Source organism: Ceratotherium simum, chromosome X, assembly GCF_057802395.1.
Source record: "Ceratotherium simum simum isolate JZ-2026a chromosome X, ASM5780239v1, whole genome shotgun sequence".
Taxonomy (NCBI): Eukaryota; Metazoa; Chordata; class Mammalia; order Perissodactyla; family Rhinocerotidae; genus Ceratotherium; species Ceratotherium simum.
In genome coordinates, this window is record NC_141940.1 from 4,956,674 (window position 1) to 4,984,210 (window position 27,537).

Genomic DNA, 27,537 nt, shown 5'->3' on the forward strand with positions numbered 1-27,537 from the left:
ATATCTTACACTGTAATCACAAATAAGTTCCAGATTGATCAAATACTTAAATTTTAAAAAAGAAATTAAAGTATTAGAGGAACACGGGATAATTATTTTATAACTCTAAGTAGGGAAGATCTTCCTAACTGGGATTTAAAACCAAGAAGCTATAAAAGAAAAGTGTGCAGAAAAGAGTTCACCTAGCAGGTCTGAGACTGTGATCCTTAGAAAGACCTGCACATGTGGCTGGCCCTTGGCTGGCCTCTGGGAACCTAGAGTTTGAGAGAGTTCTGACCATTCCCTAACTGGTAAGAGTAGCTCACTCTGCCAAAATGTTTGTGGAAACATTAAGCTTTATGCTGAACTCCTGCATTCCTTCTGGGAGTCTGGACTTTTGGTACATACCAAGGCAGAGGGTGCCTACATGACCAGCCCCTCACAAAAAACCCTGGGCATGGAGTCTCTAATGACCTTCCCTGTTGGTAACATTTCCCATGTATTGTCACAACTCGTTGCTGGAGGAATTAAGGGCATCCTGTGTGACTCCACTGAGAGAGGATTCTGGAAGCTTGTGCCTGGCTTCCCCTAGACTTTGCCCCATGCGTCACTTCCTTTTGCTGTAATAAATCACACTTGTGAGGACAACTATGTGCTGAGTCCTGTGAGTTCTCCTAGTGAATCATCGAACCTGCGGTGGTCTGAGGGAAATCCATTACACTAAAAAAGAAAAAAATTGATAAATTCTACCAAATAAATATTTAAAAAATTCCCCATAGCAAAAGCCACCATAAGAAAAGTCAAAAGACATGGGAAAAAATATTTGCAACTCATATTACAAGTCAGTACAGCTATTACATAAAGAGTTCCTACAACTAACAAGAAAAAGACCAAAATCCCAAAAGAAAAACAGGCAGAAGATACAGAGAATGAAGAAAAAGAAATACAAATAGCTCAAACCAAAAGATACTCAATTTCACTCAAATAAGATAAATACAAAATAAAACTATAAATCTACATTGTCTCCTGCTAGATTAGCAAAGATAAAAGAATTAGAAAGCAGACTGGATTGGTGTGGTAGGCAGAATAATGGCCTCCCAAACATGTCCATGTCCTAATCCCTGGGAATTGTGTTATGTTACCATACACAGCAAAGAGGAATTAAGGTTGAAGATGGAATTAAGACTGCTAATCAGCTGACTTTAAGATAGGAAGATTACCCTGGATTTCTGGGGTGTTCCTAATGTAATCATAAAGGTCCTTAAAAGTGGAAGAAGGAGGCAGAAGAATCAGAATCAGAGAAGGAGATGTGATCATGGAAGCAAAGTCAGAGTGACTCCAAGGACTTGACCCACGTTGCTGGCTCTGAAGATGGAGGAAGAGGCCACTAGCCAAGGAATGTGGTGGCCTCTAGAAACTGGAAAAGGCAAGGAACAGATTCTCCCCTAGAGCCTCCAGAAGAAACGCAGATCCGCCCACACCTTGATTTTAGCCCCATGAGATCCATTTTGGACTTCTGACCTCTAGAATTGTAAGATGACAGACTCATTTTTTTATAAGCCACTGAATTTGTGATTTGTTACAGTAGCCATAGGAAATTAACACAGTTTGAGAGGATGTCTGGAAACAGGCACTCTGACACGCTGTGTGTGGCAGTGAAAGCCCGTACATCTTCCATAAAGGGGAATTTGGCAATACGAGTAATTCTATTTCTAAGAATTTATCCTACAATATACATGAACACATACAAAATGGTGTATGTATATGCAGGGTTATCCACTGTAGTAGCTTATATAATAGCAAATGATTGGAAATAATCTCAATATCCATCAATAGAAGACTGAATAAATAAAGTATGGTACAGTCAACAGAATACTGTGCAGTCATAAATACAGTGGAGAAGCCCATTCATTAGTCACTATCTATTGATGAGTTTAAAAAGCAAGGTATGGAAGAGCATATACAGCACGCTACTTTTAGGGTTAAGGGGGAAAGAATATAAATAACAAGTAGCCTGCATAGGTCTAAACTGCCACTGGGTGGATAGTAACAGACTGAAAACACTGGTTGTCTGTGAGGAGGGGAATAGGGTGGCTGAAGGGTGCTAGGAGGGAGATATTTTTAGTGCATACCTGTCTTAGTTAGTTCAAGCTGCTATAACAAGATACCATAGACTGGGTGGCTTAAAATAACAAACATTTATTTCTCCCAGTTCTGGAAACTGGAAGTCCAAGACCAGGGTGCCAGCAGGGTCACATTCTGGTGAGAGCCTGCTTCCTGCTTTATAGAGGGCAGCCTTCCTGTTGTACCTCACATGGTGGACAGAGTGAGCTGTGGTCCCTTCCTCTTCTCATAAGGGCACTAATCCCATCATGGGGCTCCACCCCCATGACCTCATCTAACCTAATCACCTGGTAAAGGCCCCACCTCCAAATACTTTGAGGGCTAGGGCTTTAACATGTGATTTCAGAGGGACACAAACATTCAGTCTATAACAATACTCTTTTATACTTCCTGAATTTTCAATCATGGGCATACATTAGCTGTTTAAAAAAACTTAAAAATAAATGCTTGTTGAGTAAATGACCTTTCTAAACAGCAAAATACACTTATTGATGACTTGGTTGCTGCTGGTTCCTATTCATTCACTCTACTGGCATTAGCACATTCACTCAACAAACATTTACCAAGACCCTACTGTGAACAAAGTATTAAGTGGATAAAAGAGTAAGACACAGCCACTGTCTTTAAGGAGTTAGAAATCCTCCAAAGGAGAGAGATGAGGTGGGCACAATTATGGATCATGTAAAGAGGAAAGTGGTAAATGCCCTGAGAGGTACAGATAAAGCACTACGGGGCTCCAGAGGATGCCAAGGGTACTTCTGGAGGGATGTTGATGGCATTTGAGCTACCCTGGAAGGATAAGACGACTTTGGACCTAAGAACAATGACAAAAATGCACACATGGTAGCCACACTCAGAGAATATGTGGCCATCATTAAACACCTTAGTCTCACTGCCAGAGTATAGGAGGGGTAGAAAAAATGGCCACTGTCGAGAGGTAGGGCCACACTGTGAAGAGAGGTTGTGTTTACACTGGCAGAGAGGGAGGAACCACTGAAGTTTCAGGGGCAAGGGGATAAGAGAATCAGAGCTGCATCCCAGGAAGATGAATCTGAGAGAAGGCACATGTACTGGTGGCCTGGATGGGAGATAGGACAGAGGTCGGAAAACGAGTTCAAACACCATTCCAACAGTACAGAAGGGAAGAGATGGAAACCTGACCTAAGTCAAGCGGCAGGAAAAATCCCCTGGGTTTATTAATGTTAAGGAAAAGGGAAATCTTACAATGACCTTGATTTTGGTGTACGAGGGGGATGGGGAGGAGGAGGAGATACCATGAGAGAAACTGAGAGCACAGAGGAGTAGTTTTGGGGGAAGGCTGAGAGATTAATTTTAAACAAGTGTTTAGGGGTCAGTTGAAGCTATGTAGGAGCTAAAGGGAACTAGGAAGCCATAGATCTGGAAGTCACGCTCAGAAAGGCAATGCTGGTAGACAGGAGAGTGAGAAAGATTGCTGAGGGGGTAGTACAGAACAAGGAGGAGGGGAAGCATGGACTTTTCTGGAAAACCCACATTTAGACAGCAGAAGGAAACAGATGAACCAGAAAAGCAGCTAGAGAGGTAGGAGGGCTGGGGATTGTGATCTCAGAAGCAAAGGGAGAGGTGTCTGGAAGTGTGATGGTCTAGATGTCCTAGACTTCTGCTGAAAACATCTAAAAAATGCTGGACACAACAGAAACCTTTTAAAAAGTGCATCAGTGAGCTGGCTAGGGAGAAATAAATACTCAGAAATCAAAAACTAACCGCAAACAGGAATGTAGAGAGCAAGAGGCGCGCACTGGCTTTCACCTTCAGGGCAGTCACGGAACTGGTTTTCATGGCATCTTGGTGTATGGGGGCTAGGACATAAAGCGCCGGGGTCACCAAAGATGGGCGTCAAACTGGAAACCTCCTTCAGTGAAGCTTGGCCTCCCAAGTGCTGCAACCTCAGGGTAAGGCACTTACCTGTCTAGATGACTGGTGCTGAGCAAGGAAGGAAAGATCTCCATTGCCGTCCCCCACCAGGAATTTGTAGCCACAAGGCAGCTCTTAAGCAGTCTGTAGCCTAAACTCATAAAACTTGGATGGTCCAAAAAACATCAAGTGGAGAATTTAATTTGTAACTGTCCCAGGCTGGTAGTACCCCACGATGCCTAGCAGAAGGAAATGTAAAACTGCCTTCAATCCTGGCCTCAGTATTCCCACAGATAAAGGTTCAAAGAATATGAGTTCACAGGCAATAATCACAAACCAGCCCAGGAAACTAGGCACCATGAGACAGCAAATAAGAACTCAGAAGACCAGGAATGGCTGAAGAGATGTGAGTGAAGCAGAAGACACAATATCTAAGGAGGCAAAGGGATGCTCCATATACCATAATTCTTTATATTTTACATATATTTTAGAAACATTCTCTTGTTGCTACTCAATATTTTAAGAAAACCTTTGAAAGGAGGGGTGGGTGGTTAAGAGTTAAATGATGGCGCAGTTGAAGAGGCTGAGGTCTCACAGACTAGCGAGCCTGACAACTTGCATGGTCTTGAGTCACTTTCAAAAGAATAGTTCCCCTCAAGTAAGAGGGCGAGAAGTCAGACAACAAGTTATGAAAGGAGTGGCCGCTGAGGATGTGCAGGCAGGCAGTGAACGCTATGCTTCTGAACATAGATGGCAATGCGGGGGGCAGTCCAGCAGGGACAATAGTTCCAGGAGATGGAGAGCAGGAAGAAGGGCCGAGCACATCTGAAGGCTGGAAGGGAGAGGGCAGTGGAGAGAGAGAGACTGAAAGAATACAGAGGGCCAAGTCTTGGAGGAGGCAGGAAGGGAGGAGATTTAAAAGCATGATTAGACACTCAATTAGCCAAGTGTACTGTTTATTCAAGAAAAGAGTCCTGGCCAAAAAGAAAATAGAGAACTAAGACATACTTCAGTCCTAAGGCCACATCTAGGCTGAAAAGCAGGTAGCCGTGTGTGTGCATGTGTGTGCACGAGCGAATGTTAGTCCTCGTTTCAATTCCCATCTGAAAATGACCTATTTGCTTTTAGATATTAATTCTGGAATCAACCTAGAAAGTAACAGTCCACTAAATTTCAGTCTGGTTTAAAATCTCAAAGCACTTCATAAAAATTTCCCCATTTCTGAACTGAAAAATGAAGGCACAGGAAAAAGCACCCCATGTTGTTAATTCTCTATTCATAGGATCATTTATACCTCTCATTCAAATGATCAAAAAATATGTACACCCCCATAATCCACTTTAGTAATTTCTATGTGATTATTTTTACAAGAAAGCACAACTGGAGTAGAGCAAAAGGGGACACAAGGCAGAAATGGTACAGTGCTTAAGCCACTTGGTAAGCCACATTTAACGTGGCTCACCAAAGCGAGGGAAAGACTATGAAAACCAAAGGCAGCAGTAACCAACGCCTGCAGATGCAGATGGGCCCTGCCCTCAGAGGTGTTGCTGTTTCTGAGACACTGCTTCCATCCTCTGTACACAGTAGAAAGCACTGTGCCATCAGTCCGGGAAAGGCCGCTAGTCTCCACAGAAAAGGCCTTGCAATCCAGTTGCTTCTCTCTAGAAAGTTGAGCCAACAAGTCTTCTCTCCTGTGCCTACTTCTACCACTCATAAGAAGGTCAAATTTACCAAAACAAAAAAACACCAAAAAACCTTTGCAACTATATGACTGCTAATCAGCTCACAGAATAACAAGAAGTTGAAAATACCACAATGCCAAAGAGTTTAATCCAGAATGGCACAGAAAAGTAGAAAGTGCACAAACACAAACCTGAATGAGAGCCCTGTTACCATGAAAGCAGTAGGCCTGTGCAGGGTCAAAAGGTGGAAAGAAAACAAATGGAAAAATTTCTGAAGATATCTATTTATTACATATCACTGCTACCTATAGTTCACATTTCTAGTTAAGATGCTTTCTGTTTTAATACTCTGAAATTTAAGACTTTCAACTAATCCTTTATCAAGGTACAACCAACGGTTTGTTAATAAGAATACTAACCTTTATCTATCTAGCATCTTTCTTTTAAAGGGCTTACAGTGCCCCACATATTATCGCAATTACTTTATTAATATTCTTGGAAAAATGTATGTTGGGGTAATCATCCTGATTCTTTGCACCTGCTGGGAAAATCGTGTGCTAATAACAGAACAGCTGACATTCATTGGGCACTTGTTGTGTGCCAGGCACTGGTGTAAGCACTTTACATCTAATCTTCACAAGAACCCTCTGGGGAAGAGACTGCCATTATCCCCACTACAGATGAGAACACCGAAGCACATAAATACTATGTGACTTTCAAAGTCGCCAAGCAGGTAAGTGACTGAGCCAGATTCAGTCACAGGCCATTGGACTGCATGGTATGTGCTTGTGACCATGCACCAGAGGGCTCTGCAAACAAGGGCTCTCACTGGGTCTCCCTCATCAGTGGCTGCCGTGAGCCGGGCAGCCAGGGCTCAGGCTCCACTTCTAGTTCTCCATTTCCCTTATGGGAGCCTACAGCCCAGGAGTTTAGTAATAAACTCAAGCCCGTCACTTAAACAATATTCAAGAAAATCCATGCATGCGTGTAGCTATAAAGATAGATTTATGTGACTTTATTAATGACTAAATTAACTTAAAATGCATTTTATTCTACCTAATCTATGATTATCTAAAAGCTGTTTTTCAAACTTTCTAGACCATGATTAACAGAAAGCCATACACTTTACATCATGACCCTGACACACGCACACATAGATAACTGAAAGAAACGTTTCACGAAACCATACTTATCCATATTATATGTTATGCTGTTAATATTTTCTCTTCTATTCCATTTAAAAATGCTGGTTGCAACCTAGTAAAATTGATTTCATGACTCAATAATCGGTTGGCATTCAGTGTTTAAAAAACCCCTTATCTAAAATTTATATTATTGCTGATTATCCCATCTGAGTAAAAAATGAGCAAATGATAAAGGAAATCAGTGAAAGACGAAGTTTGGCATTGAAGGCTCCACCCCAACAATCAAACTCTTTATTCTTCTATAGCACTATCAGGCTCTGTTCATATGTACACAATTTTTGTTCCCGCCTTTAAAAAAATTACCATCACATCAGAAGCACTGCCACCTTTCTCATCATAAAAATGTATCATTTACCTAAAACTCGTATGGAGTTACAATGCATTTTGAGAAACTGGTACAATTTCTAGTGTTTGAAAAGCAAAGCAAAAATAAAACAAGAAATTAAATGCGTTGGCTGAAATAGAAAATGTTATCTCAACAATTTTCAAGTCTTACTGGATTGACATACTATGGAAACAGTCAAGTTAATGGTTTGGGGTTGACTCTGTGGCTAAAGTGCTTAAATTCAATTCAAAGTTTAAGTCCCGACTCGAACACATTGAGTGGTGAAAATACTAATGGGGAAGGAGGCAAGAGAGAGCCAAAGGGGCGGTCTGAAAGGAAAAGCCCACTCATATGCTATTCACCCCACAGCTGGATGGGGAACCCAGCTCGCTTGGCCTCCAGACACCATTTCATGGATACAACAGCAAGTTTACTTCTGACTTCAAATGCCAATAAAAATCACTGAGATAATCTGCAGCAGGTTTAACAGTTTTACTAATATTAACAAAGTGATATTTTTCAAGCAGGGGCCCTTTGTATTGTTCAATGCAATCAGGCTTAAATTACGCTTCCAGGAAATCCCTTTTTGGCACAGTCTCGCATTCCCTACTGTGGCAGTTTGGAAACTTTTCTTCCCCTCCTGTCTCAGAGGAATAATTGTCCCTTCTCCTTTCCAAAACTGCCCTGCAAACTGGACTTAATCCCATCCCCCTCTGCGTTCCCCAGGAGCCTGCTCAAGAAATGATCCCTGAGCCAGCCCCGTGGCTTAGCGGTTAAACGTGCACTCTCCACTACCGGCGGCCTGGGTTCGGATCCCGGGCGTGCACTGACGCACCGCTTGTGAGGCCATGCTGAGGTGGCGTCCCACATACAGCAACTAGAAGGATGTGCAACTATGACATACCACTATCTACTGGGGCTTTGGAGAAAAAAAAAAGGAGGAGGATTGGCAATAGATGTTAACTCAGAGCCAGTCTTCCTCAGCAAAAATATGAGGATTAGCATGGATGTTAGCTCAGGGCTGATCTCCCTCACAAAAAAAAAAAAAAAAAAAGAAAGAAAGAAATGATCCGTTCTCCCTCTTGCCTTGAAAAGAGGCAGGATTCCTTTCCCCCTGTCTACAAATATATTCACTCACCTTTCTCAGTCTGTAAGGAAAACACATCTTCCCTCAACCTGGCTGCTACCACTGTTTTTTTTTTTCTTTTTTTAACCATCACCTACTCTCTCTTTAAGCCCCTACAAACTGGCTTCTGTCCCCTCCACTCAGATCATTTCCCTGGATTCAACAAAGTTCAACAAATGTATGCCAGGCCCTGTACGAGGCACCAGGGACACAAAGATAAGGAAAGAAAGTCCCAACCTCAAGCAGTTCACAGTTAGGGAGTCCAGTCCCCAGGGAGCTCAGAATCATCAACTCAGAAGGACTCTTCCTGACCCTCCCCAGCATTGCACACCCTTGACCATCTTCTTAAACCTCCCTCTCTTTGGGCCCCTGCACGCTGCACCCAGCAGGTTCTTCTCTCACCTCTTCAAACATTCTCATTTGCTTCACTGGCTCCTTCCCATCTTTGCTTGATACAAGCTGGCCTTTCCCAAGGTTCTGGTTTGGACTTCTCTATTACACCCCAGGGTTACTTAACCTGTGACCCAGAGATGAGATTCAGAGGGGATGGGAGTCCCCTAACATTTTATGTAAAGTTTTATACATAAGTGCATTTTTCATGGGATGGGAAACTATAATTTACATCATATTATCAAAGGAATCCATGACTCCAAACAGATTAAGAACGATGATTCCAAATCTACATCTCTAGACTCTTTTCTGAGGGGCAGGTCTGCAATTGCTGCTGTAAATTCTGTCAAAAGACACTAACTGCCACACGAACAAAACAGAGCTCATCATTCCTTCCTCCTGTGGCCCTCTCGCTGGGCCCTCTGCATCCCCTCCCTGGCTTCATGAGCTCTCTTCTCCATCCATTCTTCAGGACACTGTATTCAGTCCTACCACTTATTTCCACTACTTCCCAAAGCACCAGCTCTTGACTCTAGCAAGGCCCTCCCCTGAGGATCCCAGACCTCCCCTTCTTCCCCACACTCCAGCCAAACATCCCTGGCTACCCTCATAGACACTCTGCAATGCTTCCAGCTTTCCCTCTGCTGTGTTGAGGGTCAGGGTCTTGCCTTTACCTGCAATTCCACTTCCTCCACCATCCTCGTCCACTGGAAATGATAATTATCCTTCAAGGCCCAACCCAAATGACTATCAATTCCATGCAGGCTTTTCCAAGCTAGGTTGGATGTGTTCTCTTCTTCCTGTCACTCCCCAGTGGACTTCCTCTGCATTTCTCTTATAGCACTGAATCTAAACTATTGTACATTGGGGCCATAAATACTTATCATATCACTTCTGTCACATCACTGAATGGGACTAGATATCACTCATCCTGCACTACTTCTCATCTGTCCTCAGTGCTCCCTGACACCACCCAACACAGTATTCTGCAATGAACTTGATTTATGAAACACTGCACACGTTGACTAGAATAGCAGGGACTGATATTCCACAAGCCATGTAGCTTGTGGCAAGCCAGTAGCTGATCTCTTTTCATCTGTATCTTGTATTCTTTTGGTGACTAGTTTAACTTTTTTCTTTAAGATCAATTTTAGTGGTTAAAACTTAAGGAATGTAGTTTTCCAGAACTTTGAGCAATTCAGTTCACGATTTTTCTCCAGTTTGTCACTTTATATATTTCCTAAAGGAATAAGAAGGAATTCCTAGCACAGATATGAAAAATAAGCAAAGTACCACAGACTTGAGGAATAAAGCCCTCTATGGACCACTCCAATGACAGCAACCCAGAATCCTAGGCTCTGGTGCTAGATCCGCAACATCCAGAAATCTATCCCATTTGTTTCCATATAATGGATTTTCCCTTCACTTTCTACTAAACCCAAGTTCAATAAAAAAGTGTCATTATACAACTCCCAAGCAGAAGTCATTATGCTGAGGTTAGCGAGATAAATAAAAGCTGATCCCTGCCTTGATAAGCTCACAGTATATCAGGGGGGACAGGCAATTACTACATAATTATTACATAAGGCAGACTGAGATAAGTCTCTCTAGTCTCTGAGGTCCCTTTAGAGGGACCTGCAGAGTCTAGCAAATGAGAGGTAAGATGAACTCCCACCGGGGGAATGCACACAGTATGGAAAAGAACCTAGGATTGAGTGAGATGGTGGAGGATGGGCTTTAAAGAGACAAGGGGACTGCAGGTGAAGGGGATAGGAAAACCAAAGACTCCAAGTTGAGAAAGTTCTACAGAGGAGCATAGGGTGATGCTGTGTGGTGGGAAGGAACAGTCAAGATGAGAGTAATACAGAAACCAAGACTTGCAAGAAGACAGTGGTCAAAATTGTTGAATGCTGGCAGAAATCAAACAGAATGAAGACTGAAGTGAGCCACTAGATTTGGCCAGTAAGAGGTCCTGGGTTCCAAGAAGGTACTTGCAATAAAGCTGGATACTGGAATGAGTTTGAGCAATGAAGATGAGGATAGATGAGATGAGAGGAAAGATGAGAATATTCTTTCCAGAAGCTTGGATTGAAGTTAGAGATGGGACAGTAGTTTAGGAGAAAGCTGATCCAACACTTGACTTTTTTTTTTTTTTTTGTGGTGAGGGAGATTGGTCCTGAGCTAACATCTGTTGCCAAACTTCCTCTTTTTGCTTGAGGAAGACTGTTCCTGAGCTAACATCCATGCCAATCTTCCTCTGTTCTATATGTAGGATGCTGCCACAAGATGGCTTGATGAGTGGTGTGTAGGTCCGTGCCCAGGATCTGAACCCACGAACACTAGGCTGGCGAAGCAGAGCGCACAAACCTAACCGCTATGCCACTGGGCTGGCCCCCAAGACTTCACATTTTTTAGGGGAGTAAAGCTTAAAAGAGACAGAAGATGCCAGAGAAAGGGAATGGCTGATGGAGCAAGATCTTGTAGGAAATGGACTGGGGCCTCAGCTCCTTCAAACCTGCTATATGAACCATTCCTTAAATTTCTGACAGTTTAGGGCCAGATATGCAAAACCCGAGACAGAACATATTCCCTAACTGAATTTTCGTGGATTAGACTTAACATTCTCAACTTCATAATAATTTCAAAGATGTGTTCCCATAAAACTTTTTTTAAACTCACAGTTAAAAAGTATTTAATATTGAAATATCTCTTAAATCACACATTTAATCAAAAACTGAGTAAAGGCTGAAAATGTATTCAACTCTATGATACTACATTTATTTTAAACATTACATTTGAATCTATAATCAACACATGACTCATGATGAGTACTTCATATCCTTCTAGACCTCCAGTCTTTGTATAATTGTCCTTTCTGTCAACCATGAATTTCCTTTGACTAAAACAACTGCCAATGAAATTTGGAAAGAGAGAAGCCTCGTCTCGCTAGAAAAAAATCTCAGGCCTTTATTGGAAAAAAAAAAAATTAAAAGACAGCCATAGGAAGAAGAGTTACATTACAAAGCAGCTCTTCTATTTAATGACCTCTTTCATCATCTTCAGTGTAGCCAGTAGCACATTTATCCTATACTTAAAGGTGTTTCTATATATATATTTTTTAAAGAATTATTTCCTTGCTCTCCCCTTAGCAGGTGTTTGCCTCTAAGTTTGTTTAGAGTCAAACAGAGGAGAAGAGGGGTAGGAAGATGCAAGCAAGGTACGACAGCAAAAAAAGAAGGCAAGACCAAGGCAAACTATAAAGAAAGATTGTTTAAAGAGCAAGATGCGTGGAAAGTTTTATCTCAGTCACATGGCAAAACAAAGTAAGATTACCCCTACAGTTTGGTGAACAGGAAGGAAAAGCTCTAGGTATACACATCCTGAATCTTGTTATTTACTAAGTCATAGACTATAAGTAATTAAATGCATAATAACTCTGTCTTGCCAAATATATACTAAACACTATCAAATAACATTTAAAATGTCATTCTTTGAAAAAAATAAACCTGCCCTATTCAGCAACCGCCTGCAGTACTTATACAACGTATCTGGATTTTAGAAGTGCCTTTGCTTAAATGGCATTAGGGCTGAGAGGACTTGTTCTCAGTTAGAACTGATGCTGCAAAAAAGCCTGACACGCATCGCTCGTTAGCTCCCAAGTTGAGAGCAACGAACTCCGGGATGTGACTTCCCAGTGTTGCACGACGGCACCCATGGTCCACATCCTTACCTCATGCCTTTTAAAGGGGGCTGGCCAAGACTGAAGGCAGGCTCGGTGGGTGGGAGAGCACAAGCTGCTCTGGGTGAAGTTCCCAGGCTCACGCAGGACTCCGACCCACCTCGCGGGCACTGTACTTCAGTCACCTGGGGCGAGCCATCCCACACAGACCAGCAAAGGAGAGGCCTACTCCCTCTGGGAATGGTTCAATCACCTTTAATAAACACCCTCGCACACCTATCACAGTGGTAAGCGCAGCACGGAGAGTAAATGAAAGATGCTGAGGAGAACCCTGGAATTTACCAGACTGTGGGCCAGGGGAAAGGCGTATCTCGTGAGGATCTCAAACATATCTCTTCTGCTGTGGCCTTCCTGTTTCAGTGCGAACCTCAGGTTTCTCATGTCCTAGGGGGCAGAAGAGAAATGTGACAGTTCAGTCTTCAAACAAAGTCACCTTTGTTAGCAAAACATCTTCCATTCAATTAAGAGAGCAGAAGATCCACTTACCTGAAAGGGCAATTAATCTAGACTACTAAGAAAACTGTTTTGTATGATATTTTGAAATATCTGGTTTAAGAACACCTGAAAATATTCTCATCGTAGTCGTGAACACAGAGACAAAGCAACCAATGCTAAAGAGAAGACAGAGCTAACGTTCATTTTATAAGAAGAGAAATCAAACCTTGCCATGCACATCATCTCTATGTCTACCTACTTCAACTGCTTTCCCAGGTATTTTAATTATAAAACAGTATTTTATTCATAGAACTTCTCAAATGTGTATCTGCTATCAAATATAATCTCAGAATTGTCAAACATGTCATTAAAATACAGAAGCTCTTCCTCTCTCGTCATGCTTTTACTTTAAAGTCTCATTTTTAAAAATTAGTTAATGACTGGCATTTTAAACTCTCATACAAGTAATGTAATATATTTTTACTATACAATTTTACTTTCACAGAGTTCTATATAAACCACATTAAAGTACTCCATATTACTATGCTAAAAATTAATGCTCAAAACCAGATTTTAAATGTAGTTTCCAATACATATTTCTTTAATAATCATGAAAACCTTCTTTTAAATCAAATCCAAACAAAATAAGCTCCCTTAAATGTCAATTTGTATTATATATTAAAATATATTACAGTCTATCTTATTTTCAAAGCTCAAGTTTTTGAGGTTGTCTCTTAAATCAGTCATGGTGCTGTGACTGAGTGATGGCTGAGCACTAAAAATGTTCTATTCTGCATCGCACTTCCAATTCAGAAAAATGAGCACCTTACTGGACCCTAGGGATACTTCAGGAGTGAGACCGATCCAGTCCCTGCCCTCCAGGCTGTCACGATCTTCATATTTTTCAGTGGTTTTTCATTTACTATCTCAAGAGCACTCTTAAAGCTTCCTAAGTCTTCAATGTGAAGGACCAGCAAAGGCCTGGCCATATACAAGACATCCCAAAATGCAAACGGCAGCAAAGGAAATGTAAAGAACTAGACTCTAAGACCTCCAAGGAACCACCCAAGATTGATCACTCTGTATACAGATGGTATCTACTGGGCCTTGCCAGCTCCAGGATTCTGTGCTTTCATTTTTAAAAGCATGAACTTCATGAATAAAATCCAAAAAACAATTCACAACATATTCCAAGAAAACTGGGATATTAGTTTTTGGCTCATGATGCAAAGCACTCGTCAAGTAGAAGGAAAAAATCATTTCAATAAGATGATATGCTTTTAAAGGGTTTGCAACAAGCCACAAGTACAGCATGGGATAGCCAAGGATCCTCAGGGCTCAAAGACCCATGACGAATTTTCTTCCTAACAGCCTTGGGTCAGATGATAACTCTGTAACATCATTCTCTTAATCACTCGGCCAGAAACTAGACCATTTCTAGATCAATATTCTGTTCTATCAGTGATTCAAACAACTACTTTCAATGTGCCAAAGCACAAGTGATTCAAGCAACTTCTTGTCATCATCTGATTCAGACGTAATTAAAGGACAGAAAGAAAATTGCCAACAAGAAAACTGAAGTGGAAAAGGCAAATGACTCACAGATGGCAGGTCACCAAACTTGTAACAGAAATATGAGCATATACTAACTGGTAAGCTCTACCTGGTCTCCCTAGAGGCCGACTCGTCAGGGAAGGACACCTGGGAAAGAGCCTTGTGGCATAAGAGTCTCGCAGTCAGACCCTCGGCCTATTTCACAACTGGGTCACATGGCGACAAGCCAAGCCTTGCTACAAGAAACGAGTGGAAGTAAACACACCCCCACTGCAACAACGCTGAAGGGCTGATTTATTGAGGCGTCATTTCTATAATGCATTTCTAAAAAAACAACACCCATCACAGCTGACTTCAAAATACCACACTCTCTGTAAACCAAGTAAACGGGGGTGAGGCATGGAAGAAGAGAGACGGCTTTGTGGTGGTATGGTTTGGCTTTGCTTTATTTTTAATGCTCCAAGTTGTCAGTAGGGGCTGCGATGTGGCTGTAGGGATGGTAAGAATAAACCTATTCAGAGCTACCTTCTTCTCTGCTGCTAGACAGCATCCACTGGGACAACATCCACCATGTGAAAGTTGCTACTGGCAAGCAGAAATCCCCATAGGCAGAACTGGTAGAACCAAATTTGTAGGGATTATAACTATTTGTTTCAGGAGAGAAACACAGCTGTACTATGGTTATTGAGTGCAGATGAAAGCTGACCTATGAGAGACAGGAGAGTGAGTCTTTATCCCACTGCAGCAGATTCCCTGTCCACCAACTTTAGGTCTGTTACCGAGAAAATGGAATTCGCCTCTTGAGACATCAGTGTTTCCACGGAGATAACTGAGTTAAAAGGTTGTGCTACAACATTGTTCTAGGCCATCGTCTTTGGGCTCAATGCTAATTCCAAGAAATACACATATGTCACATTTGAGAATTAGGCCTGGTCAGTTATTCCTAAGTCCTTTGTTCTTATAATAAACAGTCAAAGGGTAAGAATGTGTCCTGTCTTATTAATTAGGGAGGATTGACATTTAAATACAAGTTTTTCCTATTGATAAGGCAACAAATAGGATTTTTAAAAAAATGTATTAGAATGGGGGCTGGCCCGGTGGTGTAGTGGTTTAGTGCGTGCCCTCTGCTTCGGCGGCCCAGGGTTCGCGGATTCAGATCTGGGCACGCACCAATGCACCGCTTATCAAGCCATGCTGTGGCGGCGTCCCATATAAAGCAGAGGAAGATGGGCACAGATGTTAGCCCAGGGCCAGTATTCCTCAGCAAAAAGAGGAGGATTGGCATCCGATGTTAGCTCAGACCTAATCTTCCTCACAAAAAAAAAATGTATTAGAATGACAGTGACTTCAAAATGATCAAAATAGCAACCCCAATTTCCCTTGAGTACTGTAATATCAACACTCTACTCCCACACATCTCTTTAAGTAAAATGCAAAAACCTTCCTTAAAAGTAAATGCCCATATTTCTAGGCCCCAAAGGGTAGATAGATAAGGCATTAAGATAGCTTGGATTAAAACAAAAATCAAAAAAAGCCAAGGTGGGGAGTAACGGAGAATTTCAGTTCAAGTCTGATAATGACATAATCTTTGGTTTCTGATAGTGAACTAGTCTCGATCTTTTATAAACTGGAGACAAATCATATTGTATACATAGTCCAAACAAAAGGATAGGAGATTGGTTTTAAGAAATCACAGTGCATAAGACTAGGAAAAAGAGACTTGAGTTTGAACTCTGGCTCTTCCATTGGCTCCTTTGGCAACCCTAGGCAAGTAATCCTGTTTAGCAAACGCCCCATCTCCCCACCCCTAGAATGCAGGCATTGGACTGGCCAGGAGTCAGCAAACTTCAGCTCAGGTCAGTTTTTGCATGGGCTTCAAGCTAAGAATATCTTTTATATTTTAAAAGGGTTGAAAAAACAAAACACAAAGAAGAATGTATGACAGAGATCCTACTGTCCCACAAAGCCTAAAATATTTGCTATCTGGCCCTTTACAGACAAAAAGTTTGCTTACCCTTATACTCGACTGACCATTCAAAGTCGCCCGAGATACCTGCGAGTCCCAACCTTCTGGGACCCAGCCTTCAGAGATCATCTTACAGTGGGATTTGGGGTAGAACCCAAAGATCCGCATTTTTAAAAAGGCCTCCCAGGTTACCCTGATGCATATCTAGGTGTCAGAACCACTGGTACAGATGACTTCCAAACCCCTTCTAGCTCTTTCTAGGATTGGGCATTATTCCACAGATTGTAGTCTTTTGATACTCAACACCTGGAAAGCAAATTTTCTTGCCAGAAAGTTTATTGTGTTGTTTGCAGAATGATTATCTCACTGTATTTGGACGCCAACTTTACCATGTGTTGGATAATCTTAGCTAAGTTACCCAACTCTTCTTATCCTCAGGCCTCCCATCTATAAAATGGGGGTGCCACTGTCCCTCTCTGAGGATTAAATGCAAAGGACCTATCACATGTTTGGACTGACGCAGATGCGCAGTAAATGGTGACTACTATAACTGAGTACACTGTATCATTACATCTCCGCCACTCCCGCCACTCACTGTGCCAAACCAAAATGTTGGGCTGCTACCTCTGAAAACTATCTAAGCAGAAGTTAGAAAGGTTGTTAGAGGTAAGAACACATCCTGTTCACAGAGGGCAAGATCTCTTGTATTTCTCCTTCCTGTCACGGGGTGAAAGTGTCTAGCTGGTAACACATCACATGAAGGGACACCAGGAGCAGACTGGGGCAAAAACTGAAAAGTGTGAAATTTTATCTATAAAGTTTTCTTCCTACTCAGTCAAGCTAACAAAATGACCAGTTCAAGCCCCCACACTTGGTGACAACAGCGGGTCCCTTTCATAGCAACTATTTCCCCAGGCAGTTTGGGAAAGCTTGATCACGAGGGAAGAACCATGCCAGGGCCTTAGATGAACAGGGGTCTTTGATTTTTTTTTTAAACCCACATTAACTTTTTATTATCATTCAACACTAATATGCCTTTTTTCGCTTAAGAAAGTACTGAATCTCTTACTTTACAAGTAATATCTAGACCATAGGAATTTTCTCCTCTACTTGTCGCGCCTCCCATTTTTTCAATTCTTGAGATCACACCCAGAGGAACATCAAGTATTAGAGCAGAATCCTGTAATGAACAAAAATACAAAAGTCAATATTTCTGTCAGTTTAATTAAGATGTCAAAAACATAAAAAACAACCATATGCTTTCCGGGAATTTTTACCTTAGCCCTTGTACCACTTTTTATGAACAAAAATATGATATAGATCACACATGAAAGAGCAAGCATTAAGATAGTCAGTTATGCAACCAAAATGCATCCCCAAACATCTGCCATTCTGCACTGCCTACAGAATAAAGACTAAACACCCAGGGTCACAATTCAAGGGCCCTGTGATGTCGTTTCCAGCCTGTCTCTGCAGGCTGCTCTCCCACAACATTCTGCGCTCCAACTAAGTGAATGCCTTCACCGTTCTTCAAACATTTCGTCTAAAATCAGGCCTCTGTGCTTTGTGTATGGTGTTCCCTTTGCCTAGGATGATCTATCTCTCCCAACTACCAAAATTCTCCCCATGGCTTAAGCTCTGGCTCAGCAAGCATCACCTCTAACGAAGCCCTGCTTCCCAATTAGATCAGACAGAATTCATCACTTCCTCCTCGGAAGTTCTGCAACACTCGATGTAGACTGCTGTTACCCCACTTGGTTCACTCTGACTTGTCTTGAATTTACATGTCTGTATTCCCCCACTAGAAACCAAGCATCTGGAAGTAGTGCCTATTTTAGGCATGGGTGCATTTCCCAAAGGAGAAGGGCCTGAATGCCTCACAGTGCTTCTCCATTGTTCCTTATGCAATGTTGGGTGTCAGGGGTCCACGAGACTGCTGGTATGTTGGAATCACGGTAGTGAAGTCACATCGCAATCATCGTAATGAGATAACAGCAGCTGCTAGGTACGGAATACCTTGTCTGTGCCAGGTACCGCCACAGGGGCTTTGCACGCGTCATCTAATTTTATCCTCACAAACATTCCAAACGTAGGTGAAGTAGTCTCATTTCCTGACGTGGCAACCAAGTCTTTAAAAAGCTTCAGTAACTTGTTTATTAAACATGAGGAAGGGTTGAGATTCAAGCCAAGGTCTGGGAACACACATCAAAAGAGCCACAAAAATGGTCCTACTCTTTCACTCCATAACTGCACTCCTAAGAATTTATCTTATAGCTATTGTGCAACAGGAGGAAAAGCTATATGCATGAAGATGGTCGATGGAGCCAGAGGTGGACATCAGGGTAGAGAAAAGCATAGTTAGTCCACTCAATGGAACAGACATGCAGCTACTAGAATAATTATAGTATATTATATATTCCCATATATATAATATGGGAAAAGAAATTCAAGTGGAAAGAAGCAGCATACAAAATACACTGTGACTACAATAATATATATCTTCATATGGACAAAGACAGGAAGGGCTACACAAATTTTTTTTAATATTTTCTTTAATGCTGTTTTAGATGATCTTGATAATAAAGGAAAACCTTAAAAGGTGCTCATTGAATTTTTGTTCTTTAAAAGGTGCCCTTTTGGGGGATACAAATAAAGTTACTTTTTCTTTTACTTTAAATCCTTCTGCTTAAAATACAATATAAAAAAACTAAGCATTTCTTCATAAAATATAAATATAGCTCATGGGCATTCTAGAAATTCAAAAAGTATTAAGACTGTGGTGCATCCATGCCATGGAATACTGCTCAGCTACAAAAATGAATGAACTATGAATACACACATGAAACAACCTGGAAGGATCTCATGAGCATCATGCTGAGCGGATAAAGCCAATCTGAAAAGGTCAAGTGCTGTATGATTCCATTTATAACATTCTTGAAATGACAAAATTGTAGAGATGGAGAACAGAGAAGTGGTTGCCAGGGGTTGAGGAGAAGGAGGCTGTGGCTATAAAGGGGCAGCATGAGGGAGTTCTTTTGTGGTGAAAGAACAGTTGCATATCTTGATTGTTGGTGGTGGTTACATGAATTTATACATGGGTCAAATGGCACAGAATTGCATGCAAAAACATTAAAAATGAGTGCATGAAAAAACTGGTGAAATTCAAGTACAGTCAGTGTTAGTTAACTGTCTTGTGCCGATCAACTTCCTCACTTTGATAAAGCAGTACAGTTATCAGAGAAGTTGGGTGATGTATACATAGGATCCCTCTGTACTATTTTTCCAAGTTCTTGAGAGTTCATAACTATTTCAAAATAAAAAGTTAAAAAAGCATAAGAGTATGGTTATCATGGTGTCTAGAAAAGAGCACAAGCTCTTAAGTTGGACAAAATTGGTTCAAATTTGAGATTTGACATTTATTAGCCGGATGACTTTGGCGAGTTATTGTTATCTCTCAGCCACATTTACCTGTAGAGATGATTAGAGATAATGGATTTAAAAGTAGCTGGCATGGTGCCTGTCACATGGTAGCTAAAAAACCATGAAGTTATTATTATTATTATAGCAGAGAATATCCTAGTATTTGGAAGACACAACTGTGCTCTACAAATATAGTGGATCGGTTTGCTCTAGCAAGCAGCAGTCTTTCGGTTGGTACCTATAAGGAGGCATTTTTTAGCTGTTGCCATGGGGTGAAGACACCTCACTACGTGACTGAAATTCAAATACCTAGAGAAAAAAGACACTACTCAATAACTGTGTACATATATACCTGCATACTATAATCTATTTACTTCTCAATACAATCTAGGTATTAAAAACATACTATCAAGCAGTCTGTTATTATGCTTAGATTATATTGAGATTTATGAGTGCCTGGTTCAACTGTATTCCTAAATGTCAAACTTACATCTAAAAATACATAGACTACACACTAAATAAAAGTCTGACATTCTAATATCAACATGGAAGCAAGAATTAAAAAAAAAAAGCAGAAGAATTAAAAATGAGATGAGGGGCCAGCCCAGTGGCATAGTGGTTAAATTCTCACGCTCTGCTTCGGCGGCCCGGGGTTTGCAGGTTTGGATCCTGGGCGCGGACCTACACACCACTTATCAAGCCACGCTGTGGTGGCATTCCATGTAAGGTAGAGGAAGACGGGCACAGATGTTAGCCCAGGGCCAATGTTCCTCAGCAAAAAGAGGAGGATTGGCAACAGATGTTAGTTCAGGGCTAATAGTCCTCACAAAAAAGAAAAGAAAAAGTGAGATGAGACCTTGCTGTTCTTTGTCTCTGAATAGAATAAATTCTATAGCTCTGATTGCCCTGACCCAACACAAAACAGAAAATGGGACACTGAGGAGAACCAGCCAGCTCCTGACCAAAGGCACCCACAGTGTAATGAGGCTACTTGCCACATTCTCCCGAATGACAAGTTCAAGATCAGATAACCCAGCAAGCCAAACTGGAAGATCCAGGAATAGGAAAATTAGCTTAACTCTCTAGAAACCTGAGCCATCACTATCTAAATATCATTTATATTTAAGGATTCTCAAAGGTCCATTCTAACTCAAAATTCTGTGCCTCTGTACCTCTAAGTTTCTAAAATAGTTGAGAAGTAAATATAACAAATAATCTAAAAAGATGTATTCATTCACTGTCTCTCTAGAGTGTATACTGAGTAACAGAAATTGTACTGGATGCTAGGGACCACAGAGATAAATAAGATGTGGACCATGCCCTCACAGAGCTCAGGGAGTCTGGGAGATAAGACACATGTACCTGAATAGCCACAATGCTAGGTTGCAAGTGTCAAGAGCCGTAAGACACAGATTAGTGGTTACTAGAGGGGAAGGGGGCTGGGGCTCGGCAAAAGGGGCAAAGGGGCACATATGTATGGTGACGAATAAAAATTAGACTATGGGTGGTGAGCACAATGCAGTCTATACAGAAATTGATAAATAATAATGTACACCTGAAATTACACAACATTATAAACCTTTATGATTTCAATAAAATAACTGAAAAAAAAAATCCAGACAAAGTGGAATGAGAGGTCAGAGGAGGGCAAGACAATTTCCTATTGATTGGGTCACATGAAGGTTCTGTGGCAATGGCAACATCAAAGGTGATCCTTAAAGGATGGAATAATAGCAGTTGCAGATTGGTCTTCCGAAAACAAGTAACAGTGACATCAGCTACACATGTGGGAAAGCATGGGGGATTTTATAAAGAAAACAGTGGGCCAGGTTTAAGATAGGTAGCAGGGGAATTCCCTGGGGAGTACCCCAGGGCTAGGATCAGGGTGGCTGGGATCCACAGAATGCGTTTTGAGAAGAGGAACCCAATGACAGAATGGTGCTTTATGAAGAGTCATCTAGCAGCACTGAGCACTTGGCACTAACAAGGAGAGGGCTACGCCTACTCCTTAGAATTCTAGAAACTAATGTTTTAGTGCAAGTGAGAGGCCATGAGGATCTGAAAGTGGAGAGTGACAAAGTGGAAAGCATAAAGCAGATGAGCCAAGGGGGAAAAATCAAAGATGACTCAGATTTAGGCCCAAGTGTCTGGGACAATGGTGGCCCCACCAAGAGATGTGAAGAACACAGGAGGGAATTTTGGAGAAAGATTAACATTGTCAATTTTAGATACACTGGGTTTGAGGTTATGATAAATTAATCAAGTACAGATATCTAGGAGGCAGCTGGAAATACAGAACTGGAAGAGATCCCAAGGGCTTCTCAAACTCAAAATGTCCAGAACAAAACACATGATGTTTCTCTCCCCAAAACTGCACCTTCCTATCTCAGTGGCTGACGCTCCACCTGCCCAGTTACGAAAGCTGGAAACCTAGGAGTCATCCTTGACATCCCTTCTCTGTTATCCTTAATCCAATCTCTCATTTTTACCTCTTGAATCAATCTCAAATCTGTCAACCTCCCTCCAACTCCACCAGCAACTTCTCTGGACCACTGGAATAGGCACAGTGGTCTCTGCATCTACTGCTGCTCCTCTTACAATCTGCTCTCCACACAGCAGCCTGAGTGATCTTTTAAAAAGTAAATCAGATGTTATCATTCCTCTGCTTAAGCCACTTCTGAAGCTTCTCACTGCTCAACTCTCAAAACCTAAATCCTTAACAGGGTCTACAAACCTAGGTCATTTGGCCACCCTTACCTCATCACTTACCCTTCTCCCTGCCCCCAACCCAGCGACACTATCATCTTTTCAGGTTCCCTTTGGTCTCAGGGCCTCTAAAATGCTGTTCTCTCAGCTTATTCTCTCCAACTCAGCCCCTGCCAAGCACCTAGGTAATCCTATTCATTCTTCAGACCACAGGTCAAGCACCATTTTCTCAGGATAATTTCCCAGTCTCCTCAGACTACTGTACTCCTGTACTACTCCCATGCAACACTTATCACAGCCTGTTGTTATATACTGGTGTGATTATCTAATTAACATCTGTCAGTCCCATCAGAACTAAAGCTTCATGAGGGAGAGACTGTCTGCTGTGAGCACCACTATATCCTCATGCCTGGCACAGTGCCTGACACAGAGCAGGCTCTCAAATAGTCAATGAATGAAGAATGAAAGATCAGAACTGGAGCTACAGAATTGGAAAGCAAGTGACAACTGAGAAAGAAGAGGGTGAGGACAGAACCCTGGGGCAAATATACATTTAGGAGGTAGGAAGAAAAAAATGAACTGCGATAAAGGCAAAAGGCAAAAGTGGGAGAAGAGCCAAGAATGCACAAAGAAAGCGACAAAGAAGGCAGGAGTAATCAACAATACCAATGGCTGCAGAGAAGCTAAGAAGTTGAGGACTCAACCAAGGCCACTGGAATTGAGCAGTGAAAGAGTAGTTCCAATAGGGAATAGAAGCCAGACCCCAAGAAGTGAAGGAGTTAATGGTCCGGAAGTGGAAGCAGCAAGTGTAGACTAATTTTAAAGAAGTCTGGCAAAGAAGGGGAAGAAAGAGGATAAAGTATCAGGGGCTAGCAGGGATTCAAGAAGGTGTTTTAAAATAAAGAGACTTGAACAGAGCTGCGGGGAAGAGGGGCATGAAAACCACAAATGTCAGACCAGAACAACTGATGGGGCACTCAGGCTCCAGAGGAGTCAACGGAGAAAGGAGCAAGGCTCAAATAGAGGGCCTTGCTTTGGGAAAGAAGATGTCTAGTTCCTTCCTCTCAGATGGGAGAGGAGGAGGAAAGGATGGTGAAAACAGACATCATCAGGTCTTTATGAGAATTGAGGGAATTTATGGGAGCTCAGCAAGGATGACTTTGAACTTTTCAACAGAGCAAGAGACAGGCCAATAAAAGAACATGGAAAGTTTGTCACTGATGTAGAGGGGATGTAATGAGAGGTCAGTCTGAGATTAAAGGAATTGACAAAGCAGCAATGAGACCCTTTCTGTGGTCTAAAAGCCTGAAGTCAGAGTGGAACCAATTAATTAAATTCATTACTAGACTTTCAACATCAAGGCTCAGTAGCCCACAGACCCTCCAGTTTGGGGACTGGCAAACTAGGAGTGGGAACAGAGGCGAAGAAACCTAGATTATCAGAAGGAAGTGTTTTTTCTTTTTTAACCTGAAAACAGCATTCACTTTGTAGCAGCAATATAAAGAGATGATTTAAGACTGAAGTTTAAAAGAATACCTAATAGTACAGATCCTATGTTCTTCCTTACAGACACACTGGGATGGTTTATTATAGTCTTTTTAGCTTATTTCACCTCCTTTAAAATGAAAAGAAGTGCCAAATCCACTAGACAGAAGGACCTAAAAAAGAACAATCTTGAATAGTTTCCAATGTGTTTTCTTGAAAAGAAAAACACTACAGGAATCCTCTTTGTTCATGCTTGTAATGAAGTGGGCGGGCTTTCCCTCTGGGGAAGAATTATAGGTCTGGCTTTGAAATGTCCGCAATAGCAGATAAACTGTTCCTCCCCTCCAGGTGGTGTCCAAGGCTTATAGCTCCAACTGCAGACAATTAGAGCGATTATGGAACCTAAGTGCTGCCATACTCGTCAGATGCCCAGCTCCTGGGTGGCAGGATACCTGGCACCTGTCGGAAGCCCATTTCAGAACTGGCTATTTGAGAGACAGAATCTGATGGACATGTCAGTCGTCCACGCATCTCTATTCTCCAAGTCCTGTCTCTGCACTGGTAAACCATCAAAAAGCAAAGTAAATAGATTCCGTTACTCTAGGCCCTCACCTTTACTGTGTAAAAGTTAATATGTGTTCTCTCTTTATAGAGGGCCTTCAAGAATCTTTGGGTGATGCTCTGCCTGAGGTATTGAATCACCATGTTCCTATCTTTTAGAGAAAACCCTAACAACAAATTTCTCCTTGAATTTAATCCAGGAAGAACATACTGTTTCTGACTTATCCTCAGAAAATGAAAACTGTATACACAGCTCGTTTCTCATCGCGTCAGCAGTCCTAATCCTAGGACCAAATTATACTGCCCAAGGGTTATCATCTGCTCAGTTGGAAGGCTTAAAAGCCTCCATTCCTTTAGCTTCCTACACATCTCCTGTACTTCGTTCTATTTTAAAAAGGGGTGTATGGAATGAAGGGGAGTGAGAATTACCAACTTTCAGATGGTGATTACCTCTGGAGTGAAGGGGGGATGGGATTTCTTCAGCCGAGTGGGGGATCCACAGATGTTTATTTTATTCTTTATCTTAACTTTCTATCTTAAATATTTCAAAATAACTTTTAAAGGGGAGGTGAATGGTAGGGTTGGGGTAGAGATGAATATGTATTCTAGGCAGAGAAAATGGCCTGAAGAAAGTCCAGAGGGGAGAAAGCATAGGGCTTGTTTAGGCAATAGTGAGCAGTGCCCCTGAGCCAGAGCATGGAGGGATGCACAGGAGAGAGGTGAGAAGACTGGGGAGGAGCCAGCTGTAGAGGACCAGGAATACCGGCTAAGGAACTGGAAATGAGGAAGGAAAGGGCCACTCTGAGTTTCTGAGCAGAAGAATGATAAGACTGTAAGACTGTCTCAAGAAGCTAGAGAGAGTGGAGTGGGAGAGGCTACTGCAATAGCCTGGGAGACAGATGAGACCTTGGACTAGGGTGGGGCAATTGGACTAGAAAGGGCAGGCAAATGTGAAGAAGACTGCAGAGGAGATGGTAGGAGGGGGAGAGAGGTGACTCCAGGGTGACAGGAAGAAAAGTAGCACCATCAAGAGAAACAAGGACACCAAAAGAAGGAACTGGGGAGGGAAAAAGAGCTGAAGAAGTTCGGCTTGGCCATGCATCTGAGATGCTAGGTGGAAAATCGAGGGATCTCCAGCAGGCAGTAAGAAATGAGAAAGTAGGGGCGGAAGAAAGGTCAGCACTAGAAAACAAAGACTACGGAACGGGAAGGGGTAGCATCCGCTTTGTCTACCAGTCAGTTGTCGTTGGATGGGATGAGAGCAAGTGGGACAGGGTTCAGGGAAGTCTAAGGAGCTTTGTTAACACACGATGTTAGCAGTAGAGAAGAGACTGAAGCCAAGGGGGCAGATGAAGCCATGGGGAGAAGGGATAGACAGAAGTGTGCTGAGGCCTGGCAGCTAGAGAATCTTCCACCACGAGGTGGAAGGAGGAGCAAGAGAGAGACCGATCAGACTCACGCCTCCACAGAATCTGTTCTCACCGGGGCTCCCAGTGACCTCCCGATGGCCACCCTCCATGCCTCTGTTCATTCTTTATCTTACTGAACCCTCCAACATTTCACTCCATGGTTCGCTCCCTTCCTTCCCAAGATTTTTCTCTTCTACTGACTTCTACCACAGCCTTCTCTCAGGAGATTTTCCACTGCTCTGATTGCTGCTTCGTTTTCTTCTCCACCGGCTCTTCTTTCTCACCCCAGCACAGAAACATGTTCATGTCCCCCAGGGTTCTCTCCTCAGCCCTCATCTCTTTTTTTGGTCACATACTTGTCTCAGGTAATCTCATATACTGATACACTAATAACTTCGGAAGCTTCAGAGTCACGTTTCCAACTGCTCTGACACAGTGCCACCGAGTAGTTGTATAGTTGAAGTCCACACATTCAGACTTATTTCCCCAAGGGCTTATCTCCAACATATTCCTTCTCCTGCGACGTCTATTTTGATGAATAGGAGCAGCTCCAACCATTCAAGCAAAAAAAAAAAAAAATCACAGGAATCATTCTCAACTCGAGTCTCAACTTGAGGAATCATTCTCAACTCCCACCTCCAAATGCCCACCAAAATCCTCCTGAATCTCTCAGGATATTTCCTCCTTTCTATCACAACTATGACTGTAGGCCCTTAATGCTTACCTTGAAAACTAAAATAACTTCCTAGTTGGTCTCCCTGCCTCCAGTCTCTCCCTCCCTTAATCCACCACAACCCGACTTTTCTTCCTGAAATACACATCTGATATGTCATTCTCCATGTAACGTGCATACCGCTCAACTGTGACTTACAAGAATCTTGAGGCTGGCTATTCTTCCAGCCTCAACTCCTCCCATTCCCCACTCCTCCCTCTGTGATCACTCAGCCACTTCCATGGTATACGGTGTTTTTTCATATTGTTATACACGCAATATGGAAACTCTCTACCTGACACGCTCCTCCCACTCTCCCTCCTGTCCAGGAAATTGTTAACCATTCTTTGAGACTCAGTTCAAGTATCACCTCCTCTATAAAGAGTTCTGACTCATCACAGGGTTAATCATCCTCTCCCTTGTAACCTCACAGCATTATGCAACCACTGCAAGCTCTGCCATATTACATCGCAATTACTCGTCTCCCTAACATTCACCTAGCATAGTGTCAGATTCACCGCAGTGCTCACTGGATGTTTCTGGAATAAAGACATGAATGCATGAATGAGCAAAGGGTTAATGTGTCTTTCTCATCCTCTATGGCACCCAAACCCAAAGTGTTCCTGGAAACAGTCTTCCCCATGGTAGTCTACCAGATTACAGAGTATTACACGCCTAAAGTAGCCCCTACTGTAGTCACAAGATTGACCCCAAGCCAAATTCCTGAGCACTCCCAAGGTCAAAAGGTAGCTACAGGATTTCTAAACTCCAGAAGCAATCTTGGTATTCAAGACGCCATGATTCAGTAGGGCCCATGCTGTGGTCA

The 27,537-nt window shown here is 42.2% G+C and overlaps 1 protein-coding gene across 5 annotated transcripts in view; it reads right to left on the reverse strand.

Moving 5' to 3' along the window:
• MTM1 (myotubularin 1) overlaps window positions 1-27,537 on the reverse strand; it is a 104,160-nt gene that overhangs the window by 45,676 nt on the left and 30,947 nt on the right. For all 5 annotated transcript variants that reach the window (XM_087426810.1, XM_004443192.2, XM_087426809.1 and 2 more), the window contains 2 exons: window positions 17,488-17,598; window positions 12,746-12,847 (listed from right to left, as the gene is read on the reverse strand). In XM_087426810.1, coding sequence (XP_087282936.1) covers window positions 12,746-12,847; window positions 17,488-17,598 — 213 coding nt within the window. The remainder of the gene's footprint in view (window positions 1-12,745; window positions 12,848-17,487; window positions 17,599-27,537) is intronic.